Raw genomic sequence first — 12,193 nt, forward strand, 5'->3', positions numbered from 1 at the left:
ACCATATATAAATGAAAACTTAAAACAATCTACTGCGGTTATAAACCAAGTGACAATATCCTCAGTAACAGAGCAGGAAATACAGTACATGCCTTGATCCTAATTACAGAGATATCTTGTTTTGAAAGTTTTCATAATTAACATTAATGTAACTGTTTCTTGGCCAAGGCTGCACTTGATTTCCTTTGTCTTGAACATTAAACTGGCAAATTTCTTATAAGAAATAACAAATTTTATCTACTGAATATATTTTCTCTTGTCAACAAGATTTTATAACAATAATTCTATCCATTATAAGGTCTAAAACAAACAGTAAAATTATCACACACATGGGATACCATATTTTAAAGAGTGTTCAAGACTATCAAGAAAATATTTACCTTAGTTGCCATATGCAAGAAGGTACCATCTTCTGTTGCTAATGAATTTATCAATTGTTTCCTCTCTTCTCTCCCACCACCGTAACTTGCTGAAAAATCATGATCATATCAAATTACTGCAATTAATACATATAATGCATTACCGAGGAAGAAAACTCAAAGGCAATTAACTCGCAATATGCAAGAATTTGACATATACTACTGCTTCTTTTAACATCCTCCTCTTACTAAAACTTTTATAATCATGAACAATTTTGCAAGTGGTCATAAGTTTCACCCATGCATAGAGCAAAACTTAATTTTTTATTCATACTTCTTTAGCCACATTTCAAATCAGAGGCAGGTGAAATGTCTCATGTACAGCCATCTAGATCTAGTAGTCATACATATTAAGTGAAACCATGCATAAGTACAGTTTTGGGATTTTAGAAATTACATACACACACACATGGATGGTTACCCTCATTTTGTAGATCTGATTTATGCATATTAACTATTATGCAATGTCTCATTTCCATAAGTAATTCCATGTGTAAGATATATATTTGAACTGCTGTATGCAGTGCATACTGGTATAAATATAAACTCATTCATTCATTTGTACAATATCATGTGTGGTAGTACAGTACTATATTTGACCTATGTATTACTGTGGCAGAGAGCATGTATAGTTCCTTTATATAAAGGGAAAGGGGACAAAAGAGATTGTAAAAATTATAATGGAATAAGTTTACTGAGTAAACTCTCAGTTTTTCTTTTTTGGGCCACCCTGCCTTGGTAAGATACAGCCGGCTTGTAGAAAGTATTAGTAGTTTACTGAGAATATCAGGTAAAGTGTATGGTACGGTTATTATTGAAAGAATTAGAGGCAAGACAGAGAGCAGGATTGCAGATGAGCAGGGAGGTTTCAGAATGGGTAGGGGAGTTTACATTGAAGCATATATGTGAACAGTATTTAGATAAAGGTAGGGAAGTTTTCATTGCATTTATGGGTTTGGAAAAGGCATATGACAGAGTGGATAGGGAAGCAATGTGGCAGATGTTGAAAGTGTATGGAATAGGTAGTAAGTTACTAAATGTTGTAAAGAGTTTTTATGAGGATAACGAGGCTCAGGTTAGGGTGTGCAGGAGATAGAAGATTACTTCCCAGTAAAAGTAGGTCTTAGACAGGGATTTGTAATGTCACCATGGTTGTTTAACATATTTATAGATGGGGTTGTAAAAGAAGTGCTAGGGTGTTGGGGAGAGGGGCAGGATTAAATTATGGGGAATCAAATACAGAATGGGAGTTGACACAGTTGCTTTTTGCTGATGATACTGTGCTTATGGGTAATTCTAAAGAAAAGTTGCAAAGGTTAGTGGACAAGTTTGGGAGGGTGTATAAAGGAAGAAAGTTGAAAATTGAGCATAGATAAGAGTAAGGTAATGAAGATATCAAATGATTTAGCTAAAGAAAAACTGGATATCACACTGGAGGGAGTATGAAAGGGAATGTGTTCAGATACTTGGGAGTTGACTTGTCAGCAGATGGGTTTATGAAGAAAAAAAGGTGAGTGGTGCTTTGAAGTATCTGTGGAGACAAAAAGCAATATCCATGTAGGCAAAGAAGGAGAGTACAAGAGTATAGCAGTACTAACACTCTTATATGGGTGTGAAGCATGGGTTGTAAATGCTGCAGCAAGGAGGAGGCTGGAGGCAGTGGAGATGTCATGTGTAAGGGAAATGTGTGGTGTAAATATTATGCAGAGAATTCGTAGTGTGGAAATTAGGAGGTGTGGAGTTACTAAAAGTATTAGTCAGAGGACTGAAGAGGGGTTGTTCAGATGGTTTGGTCATTTAGGGAGAATGGAACAAAATAAGAATGACTTGGAGAGCATATAAATCTGTAATGGAAGGAAGGCAGGGTAGGGGTCATCCTAGGAAAAGAGGTTTTATGAGCGAGGGGTTTGGACTTCCAGCAAGTGTGCGTGAGCATGTAAGGTAGGAGTGAATGGAGACGAATGGTTTTTGGGACCTAATGAGCTGTTGGAGTGTGAGCAAGGTAATATTTTGTGACAGGATTCAGGGAAACTGGTTAGTCGGACTTGAGTCTTGGAGGTGGGATGTATAATGCCTGCATTTTAGAGAAGGGGTTTGGGATATTGGCTGTTTGGAGTGACATCTTCGCTGTCATATCTGAGTGCCTCTGCAACGACAGTAATTATGTATGAATGATGGTGAAAGTGTTGAATGATGATGAAAGATTTTCTTTCTTTTTGGCTTTTTTTTCTGTTTTTTTTGGGTCACCCTGCCTCGGTGGGAAACGGCCAATGTGTTAAAAAAAAAATTACTGTAGCAACTAAAAGACTGTTGTAACCAAAAGTTTGTTACTGAATGTAAAACAGAGTACAGTACCAGATGTCCTTCACACTATACATCTCTCACTATTTATTTTTTGCAAACCTGATTACTTACTGACTTCGCAAGCATCTAATAGTTTTCGAAAGATATCTGTGCGACCAGCTTTCAGAGCTTCTTTAATACTGTCAACGGCTCCGACTAATCCTGGTGGTACACGGTCCTCACCCATAATTGATGTTGGTGCCAAGTTCTGTATGAAAAGGAGTCAACATTAATTTCAGACGTTTACAGATGTCAACGTAAAAACACAGGGCTCAAATCACAAGTTTTTAAGATACAGTACAGTGGACCCTCAGTTATCAGCCGTTCTTGTTATCGGCCAACTCGGTTATAGGCCGGTTTTTCGGATTCTGGTTATCGGCCGTTATTTCACTTATCGGCCAAATGGGACGCGTACACCTGCCTGCTGGCAGCCGCTCACATCAATCTGGCTGTGTCTCTAGGCAAGTGAGGAAGTTTCTGCTCTTTCATCCAATCATATCATTATAAACCGTTGTTTTTGGTGGTTATTTATCAAGTGCAACTGCGAAATAAGTCACCATGGCCCCAAAGAAAGTTCTTAGTAAATTTACTTTGGTAAAGAAAGTGAGAAACACGATAGAATTCAAGACAGGCAGGCATAGAGGCAAGGAGTGTACCAGGCATGCAGGAAGTGTAGCAGGCATGCAGGGGGTGTAGCAGGCATGCAGGAAGTGTAGCAGGTATGCAGGAAGTGTAGCAGGTATGCAGGAAGTGTAGCAGGTATGCAGGAAGTGTAGCAGGCATGCAGGAAGTGTAGCAGGCATACAGGAAGTGTAGCAGGCATGCATGAAGTGTAGCAGGCAGGCAGGAAGTGTAGCAGGCATGCAGGGAGTGTAGCAGACATGCAGGAAGTGTAGCAGGCATGCAGGAAGTGTAGCAGGCATGCAGGAAGTGTAGCAGGCATGCAGGGAGTGTAGCAGGCATATAGGGAGTGTAGCAGGCATGCAGGGAGTGTAGCAGGCATGCAGGAAGTGTAGCAGGCATGCAGAGAGTGTAGCAGGCATGCAGGAAGTGTAGCAGGTATGCAGGAAGTGTAGCAGGCATGCAGGAAGTGTAACAGGCATGCAGAGAGTGTAGCAGGCATGCAGGAAGTGTAGCAGGTATGCAGGAAGTGTAGCAGGCATGCAGGAAGTGTAACAGGCATGCAGAGTGTGTAGCAGGCATGCAGGAAGTGTAGCAGGTATGCAGGGAGTGTAGCAGGCATGCAGGAAGTGTAACAGGCATGCAGAGAGTGTAGCAGGCATGCAGGAAGTGTAGCAGGTATGCAGGAAGTGTAGCAGGCATGCAGGAAGTGTAGCAGGCATACAGGAAGTGTAGCAGGCATGCATGAAGTCTAGCAGGAAGGCAAGAAGTGTAGCAGGCATGCAGGGAGTGTAGCAGACATGCAGGAAGTGTAGCAGGTATGCAGGAAGTGTAGCGGGCATGCAGGAAGTGTAGCAGGCATGCAGGGAGTGTAGCAGGCATCTAGGGAGTGTAGCAGGCATGCAGGGAGTGTAGCAGGCATGCAGGAAGTGTAGCAGGCATGCAGAGAGTGTAGCAGGCATGCAGGAAGTGTAGCAGGTATGCAGGAAGTGTAGCAGGCATGCAGGAAGTGTAACAGGCATGCAGAGAGTGTAGCAGGCATGCAGGAAGTGTAGCAGGTATGCAGGAAGTGTAGCAGGCATGCAGGAAGTGTAACAGGCATGCAGAGTGTGTAGCAGGCATGCAGGAAGTGTAGCAGGTATGCAGGGAGTGTAGCAGGCATGCAGGAAGTGTAACAGGCATGCAGAGAGTGTAGCAGGCATGCAGGAAGTGTAGCAGGTATGCAGGAAGTGTAGCGGGCATGCAGGAAGTGTAGCAGGCATACAGGAAGTGTAGCAGGCATGCATGAAGTCTAGCAGGAAGGCAAGAAGTGTAGCAGGCATGCAGGGAGTGTAGCAGACATGCAGGAAGTGTAGCAGGCATTCTAGAAACCAGCATTAGTCTTCAATAAAGGTATGTAATAAATACTGGTTTAATTGTTAAAAACAGTATTTTTTTGTGTGAATATTTTGTCTGGAACGGATTAATTGCATTTACATTAATTCTTATGGGAAATATTACTTTGGTTTTCAGCCATTTCAGTTTTAGGCTGAGCTTCTGGAACGGATTACAGCAGATAACCAAGGATCCTCTGTACTGAAAAAGTGATATTATTAATGCAGTATTTCCAGTAAATATCTGTCAATATATTTTTTCCTTTTACAAAAGAACAGCTACTATACTGTTTGCATAAAATTTCCAGAAACACCAGGAATAATACAGGTTTTTCAAAAATATCACCATTTTTAGAGCAAAGCAGCCACCATTATATTCAAAATTCAAAAAATCTAAATTTTTATTTCTTTGTGAAGTATACAAACTGTAGTTTACATGTAATAAAGTATTGTGAGCACAAAGAAAGCCTCTAGCATGCATGAGCATTTCAGGCAGATTCATCCAAATGGGAGAAAAAGTTAGCATATGAGAAGCTTTTACAAAGTAGAAGTGATGCAAGGAGGGAAGAGTATATGGAGAAAAAAAGAGGTTAAGAGAGTGGTGAAGCAATGTAAAAAGAGAGCAAATGAGAGAGTGGGTGAGATGTTATCAACAAATTTTGTTGAAAATAAGAAAAAGTTTTGGAGTGAGATTAACAAGTTAAGGAAGTCTAGAGAACAAATGGATTTGTCAGTTAAAAATAGGAGAGGAGAGTTATTAAATGGAGAGTTAGAGGTATTGGGAAGATGGAGGGAATATTTTGAGGAATTGTTAAATGTTGATGAAGATAGGGAAGCTGTGATTTCGTGTATAGGGCAAGGAGGAATAACATCTTGTAGGAGTGAGGAAGAGCCAGTTGTGAGTGTGGGGGAAGTTCGTGAGGCAGTAGGTAAAATGAAAGGGGGTAAGGCAGCCGGGATTGATGGGATAAAGATAGAAATGTTAAAAGCAGGTGGGGGATATAGTTTTGGAGTGGTTGGTGCAATTATTTAATAAATGTATGGATGAGGGTAAGGTACCTAGGGATTGGCAGAGAGCATGCATAGTTCCTTTGTATAAAGGCAAAGGGGACAAAAGAGAGTGCAAAAATTATAGGGGGATAAGTCTGTTGAGTATACCTGGTAAAGTGTATGGTAGAGTTATTACTGAAAGAATTAAGAGTAAGACGGAGAATAGGACAGCAGATGAACAAGGAGGCTTTAGGAAAGGTAGGGGGTGTGTGGACCAGGTGTTTACAGTGAAACATATACATGAACAGTATTTAGATAAGGCTAAAGAGGTCTTTGTGGCATTTATGGATTTGGAAAAGGCTTATGACAGGGTGGATAGGGGGGCAATGTGGCAGATGTTGCAGGTGTATGGTATAGGAGGTAGGTTACTGAAAGCAGTGAAGTGTTTTTACGAGGATAGTGAGGCTCAAGTTAGAGTATGTAGGAAAGAGGGAAATTATTTCCCAGTAAAAGTAGGCCTTAGACAAGGATGTGTGATGTCACCGTGGTTGTTTAATATATTTATAGATGGGGTTGTAAGAGAAGTAAATGCGAGGGTCTTGGCAAGAGGCGTGGAGTTAAAAGATAAAGAATCACACATAAAGTGGGAGTTGTCACAGTTGCTCTTTGCTGATGACACTGCTCTTGGGAGATTCTGAAGAGAAGTTGCAGAGATTGGTGGATGAATTTGGTAGGGTATGCAAAAGAAGAAAATTAAAAGTAAATACAGGAAAGAGTAAGGTTATGAGGATAACAAAAAGATTAGGTGATGAAAGATTGGATATCAGATTGGAGGGAGAGAGTATGGAGGAGGTGAATGTATTCAGATATTTGGGAGTGGACGTGTCAGCGGATGGGTCTATGAAAGATGAGGTGAATCATAGAATTGATGAGGGGAAAAGGGTGAGTGGTGCACTTAGGAGTCTGTGGAGACAAAGAACTTTGTCCTTGGAGGCAAAGAGTGGAATGTATGAGAGTATAGTTTTACCAACACTCTTATATGGGTGTGAAGCATGGGTGATGAATGTTGCAGCAAGGAGAAGGCTGGAGGCAGTGGAGATGTCATGTCTGAGGGCAATGTGTGGTGTGAATATAATGCAGAGAATTCGTAGTTTGGAAGTTAGGAGGAGGTGCGGGATTACCAAAACTGTTGTCCAGAGGGCTAAGGAAGGGTTGTTGAGGCGGTTCGAACATGTAGAGAGAATGGAGCGAAACAGAATGACTTCAAGTGTGTATCAGTCTGTAGTGGAAGGAAGGCGGGATAGGGGTCGGCCTAGGAAAGGTTGGAGGGAGGGGGTAAAGGAGGTTTTGTGTGCGAGGGGCTTGGACTTCCAGCAGGCATGCGTGAGCGTGTTTGATAGGAGTGAATGGAGACAAATGGTTTTTTAATACTTGACGTACTGTTGGAGTGTGAGCAAAGTAACATTTATGAAGGGGTTCAGGGAAACCGGCAGGCCGGACTTGAGTCCTGGAGATAGGAAGTACAGTGCCTGCACTCTGAAGAAGGGGTGTTAATGCTGCAGTTTAAAAACTGTAGTGTAAAGCACCCTTCTGGCAAGACAGTGATGGAGTGAATGATGGTGAAAGTTTTTCTTTTTCGGGCCACCCTGCGTTGGTGGGAATCAGCCAGTGTGATAATAAAAAAAGAAAATAATCTAAATGCTTACAGACTACTTAGAACTGGGCATAGGTTATGGAGTGGTAGATTTTAATTGTGTATTACAAAAAAAGTACTACAGTAGTAAAAAATTATAATCAGAAATATTTATAGCAGAGAGGTAACAATCTGTACAATTTTAGGTGTGTATTAATACTTTAAACTGATTTAGTGATCTTAAGTTAGATGGGATTTCTTGAGTAGTTTAACTAATTCTATGATTTCAGGCTAGGAAATTTTATGAAGAAACAGAAGTACAGCCTCTCCTCACTTAATAACGGAGTTCCATGTCTAAGACCACATTGGTAAACGAATTTGTTGCTAAGCAAGGAGCATACTATACTGGTAATGGGTTTGTCAACCATCTTTGATATTGTTTTAATGTCACCTTTTGCACCATTTATAACATTTTTTAGTATATTTTTAAATGTTTGTACAGTAGTGTACTGTATATTGTAATACCAGAATAGAGGAAATCGACTCTAATATACATTATTTAGGTATGCATACTGGTTAGAGAGCCCATCATAACTCTGAGTCGTCAGTAAACGAGTACGTCACTAACTGAGAAGAGGCCATACTTGGACGAGTTGTTTTTCTTGGTATGACATAGCGTTGGTATAATTACGTTTGGGAGACGAGGTGATTTTTAATTATAGCTCTAAATTGATTGGCAGACAGGGGACCTTTTGCTGATTCAGGCAATGAATTCCAGATCTTGGGGCCCTTTATATGCATTACATTTTTGCATAGGGTCAGGCAGACATATTGGATTCAAAGAGAATTTTGTGCCTTGTTTTGTGCCTTTGCGTTCTGTTATAGCTATCAAGGAAAAGTTTGAGAGGAGGATTTATATTGGAGTTTAACCCCTTGACTGTCGCAACCCCCAATCCTGAGGTGTCTCCTGGTGTCGTAAAATTTAAAAAAAAAAAAAAAATTATTTTTTCTTATGAAATGATAGAGAATCTTTTCCCGATTGTAAAGACACCAAAAAAAAACTAAATTTGATGGAAAACTGATGGAATTACGCTCTCGCAAAGTTAGCGACCTCGGCGATATTTACAAATTGGCAATTTCACCCACTTTGAGCCCTATTTTGGGCTAATTCCATTATTCCAGTCAACCAAACTCATAGCTGTTTCTTCAGAACTCCATTTTTTCTATCGACTGAGTACAAGAAACTGCCCATTTACCAATTTCAACTACCCAATAACATGGTCAGAAATTTGCAATTTGGCCAATTTCACGAAAATTAAAAATTATGACAATTTCAAAATAAGGACCAGAATGAACAATGCAGACATTTCTGGCTCTAAAATATCATTTTCTTTGTTCATCAGTCACATCTCCAGGCCCCTCTGATATTACTCTTGCTTGGTGGTTAACGCTCTCGCTTCACACGGCGAGGGTCTGGGTTCGATTCCCAGCCAGAGTAGAAACATTGGACGTGTTTCTTTCCACCTGTTGTCTATGTTCCCCATCAGTAAAATGGGTACCTGGGTGTTAGTCGACTGGTGTGGGTCACATCCTGGGACACTGACCTAAGGAGGCCTGGTCACAGACCGGGCCGCGGGGGCGTTGACCCCCGGAACTCTCTCCAGATAAACTCTCCAGATAAACAAAAAATAGAAGATTTACTGTTATGCAGACTACTGCAATATTGTAATAATTGTATAAATAATGTCAACCCATTCATGACTGCATATTAGAATGGCTATTTGGACATTTATTGGACAATGACATCATTTGTTTACTTTTGAACATCGGCAAAAATCAAACATTTCCCGTACTTTGTGCTCCATTTCCAGGTTCTTTTTATAGTAAAATCAATCAAAATCACCTCTATTTCTATAATATGTTTTCCATTCTATCAAATGAGACCAAGAAAACAAGAATACAACCATAAATACTATACGAAAATAGACCACAAAGTCGGCATTTTAATTAAAAAAAAGGTCGGAGTTTTTTTTTTCTCATTATGCACTGCGTGCTCCAGGATTTTTTTTTATATGGTGCACACTGACCACACAGACCCATTCTCTCACATGTGGGCCTACCAGCTTTCTCCTGCTTGATTTGAAGCCGCTAGAATTTATGAGTATATATACGTCAAACACGGTACCTCATAAGACGTATATATACGGCCGCGACAGTCAAAGGGTTAATGTTCTATATACAGTAAACCATCATTTAACACGATAGTTACGTTCCGAAAAAGCAGTTTTAGTTAAAATCGTATTAGACAAACTGAAGAACTTAAGTAAAAATAGGGTTATGTTCCAAGGAGCCCCAAAAAAAGCCAAATAAATTTTTTTTAACCTCCAGATCTTACAAAAATAAAAGTGAATATGTAATTGTAGCTCACTGTTGTGATGTATTATGTTGTTTTTACTGTTTAAGATTACAAGTGCAACAGAATTAATAGTATTTCTTACCTTAAATTGTGGGTGCTGGTGTTTGTGGATGATTGTGGAGAATGGAGAGTTATGCTGTGACCCTACTGGAATGAGGCGGATGGTAGAGGTATTGGTACTGAAGTCGATGGTTGTACTGGAGTGTGCATAAATTCTGCAATGGATTTCTGTTCTATTTTACCCCGCAGTACTTTATACAACTGACAGTGAGGCATCAGCTGATCTAGACACTGTTTCAGGGTCCTCGTCAGTGGGAAAGTCTAACTTTAAGTCAGTCAGTAAATCAGTCAAGTCAGTGAGTCAGTCAAGTCAGTAAATCCATCAGTCAGTAAATCAGTCAGTCAGTCATCACACAAACTCATATTTCTCTCATTCTTTATGTGCACAAAGAGACACTTCATTGCATCCACTGGCTATCTCTTGTCTAACTTCTCTATTTTCTTCGTTAATTCTAAGACTTAAACTCTTAAACCTTTTCTTGCCACTTGCAGCAGCACTTGTATGCCTACTTGGTGCCATGATTGCTTGGCAGATTTAAGATATGGCATGAAAAAAAATATAAACTCCTAGCAGAAGACGGTACGTATCCCGAGGGCGACGTGCTCAAAAATTTTTCCCTTCCCATGAATCATGTTATGAAGTGTTATACAAAAATATGCCGCAATTCTTCAACTGTGCTATAACCAAAACGTACCAGACAAAACCGTGTTAAATGACGGTCTGCTGTACATAGTAGGCTCATAAATGTGAGTGTATATTTTGTATATTAAGCAAGTTCAAACTCTTGAAGAGCGGAGGGGTGTATTGTCTAGGGCAGGAATTGGCGATTATCTGCACAGCAACTTTTTGTTCGGCTATTAATGGTTGAAGGTGATTAGTCATAGATCCCCAAGCACAAATACCATAGCTGAGGTAAGGGTAGATTAGAGAGTAGTATAGTATAAGTAGTGCCATTTGGGGTACATAGTATTGTATCTTGGAGAGGATGCCTACTATTTTGGAGACCTTCCTGGTTATGTGTTGGATGTGAGTATGATATTTCAGGCCACAGTCAAGGTGAAGACCTAAAAATTTGCCCTCAGTGTGTCTTGTAATGGGAGAACCAATGATCAATATGTTAAGGTGGATTTTAAAGTTCTGTTTCCAAACAGTATGTAGTAGGTTTTGTCTGTATTGAGGGCGAGTTTGTTGGTCCTCATCCATGCAAATAGTATTTTTAGCAGCACATCGCTAACAGTGTCACTATGAATAGTTGGATTTGAGTGAGAGAAGACACAAGTAGTGTCATCTACGAACAGAATATGTTTGCAGGTTTTCAGGTTAACTGGTTAGCCAGACTCGAGTCCTGGAGGTGGGAGATACAGTGTCTGCAATCTGAAGGAAGGTGGGGGTCATTTGGACTGTGATATCTGCACTTTTCTGTCAAGACAACTATTGAATGAATGATGGTGAATATACTTTCTTTTTTCAGAGTCACCCTACCTTGGAAAGAGATGGTCTGTGTTAAAAAAGTTACTATCTAACGAATGTAATACCCACACTGCCCTGCACTTGACCTTTTTTTTTTACCACAGCGATGGTTGTCTCCTACCAAGGAAGTGATACAAAAAAACATTTAACACAATCAACATCATTTATTCAAAAGCTGTCTTACAGGAATGCGGAGGTAATGTATTAAGAGAGACCTGGTGGAGCAGAGGCAGTGAAACATCCTTCATTCATCAGTCACATGTCAGAGGTCAACCTGTGATCACTGCTGAAAATAAACCTGAAACTACCATAACCACCCAACTACTCTCACTCACACAGGTTAGTAGAGCTCACAGTTAAGGTGGTGTGATGTCCTCTTGCTGTGGTACATTAACAGTGATGGAAGGAGAAGACAAGTTGAGAATGAAGGTGAGGTTGTTAGTGTAGCAGCAGCAGCAGTGATTATAGTGATCCACGTCACTACACTATACACCTCCTCTAACTCACTATTATACTCATCTACTCTATCATACATCTCTACTTCTTCACCATTAATCCCGTGTACATTATAAACCATTATTACAGTGTCTCCTGTCATACATATATAATAATCATTAAGACGGTGTGGCATCACACATGTATACAAGAGTCCGCACAATGTATTCATCAAATTTATACATAATCATTATTAATTACAACATTTACTTACCATTTTCTTAATCAGTATAAAATTCTACCCAAGGAAGAATTTATAGCCTTGCGTTCATGTATCACAAGCTATAATAAATTGCTATAAAACTTTTTCTTGAAGATTAAGCCAAAGAACAAAATCGAACAAACTGTAACTGTCAAAAAGAACTAAAAAAA

The 12,193-nt window shown here is 39.9% G+C and overlaps 1 protein-coding gene across 4 annotated transcripts in view; it reads right to left on the bottom strand.

The window, feature by feature from the left end:
• Positions 1 to 11,918, bottom strand: part of LOC128696436 (uncharacterized) — a 109,268-nt gene extending 97,350 nt beyond the window's left edge. Inside the window, exons 1-4 of one of the 4 annotated variants that reach the window (XM_070092493.1) lie at positions 11,681 to 11,918; positions 9,878 to 9,942; positions 2,835 to 2,970; positions 381 to 469 (exon numbers count right to left, since the gene is read on the bottom strand). In XM_070092493.1, the coding sequence (XP_069948594.1) occupies positions 381 to 469; positions 2,835 to 2,970; positions 9,878 to 9,942; positions 11,681 to 11,903 (513 nt within the window). In that variant the 5' untranslated portion in view covers positions 11,904 to 11,918. Of the gene's footprint in view, positions 1 to 380; positions 470 to 2,834; positions 2,971 to 9,877; positions 9,943 to 11,661 lie in introns of all 4 variants that reach the window. The other 3 variants (XM_070092496.1, XM_070092495.1, XM_070092494.1) reach the window with 3 other exon arrangements.
• Positions 11,919 to 12,193: the final 275 nt, after the last annotated feature.

The sequence above is a fragment of the Cherax quadricarinatus genome, chromosome 39, assembly GCF_038502225.1.
Source record: "Cherax quadricarinatus isolate ZL_2023a chromosome 39, ASM3850222v1, whole genome shotgun sequence".
NCBI classification, from domain to species: domain Eukaryota; kingdom Metazoa; phylum Arthropoda; class Malacostraca; order Decapoda; family Parastacidae; genus Cherax; species Cherax quadricarinatus.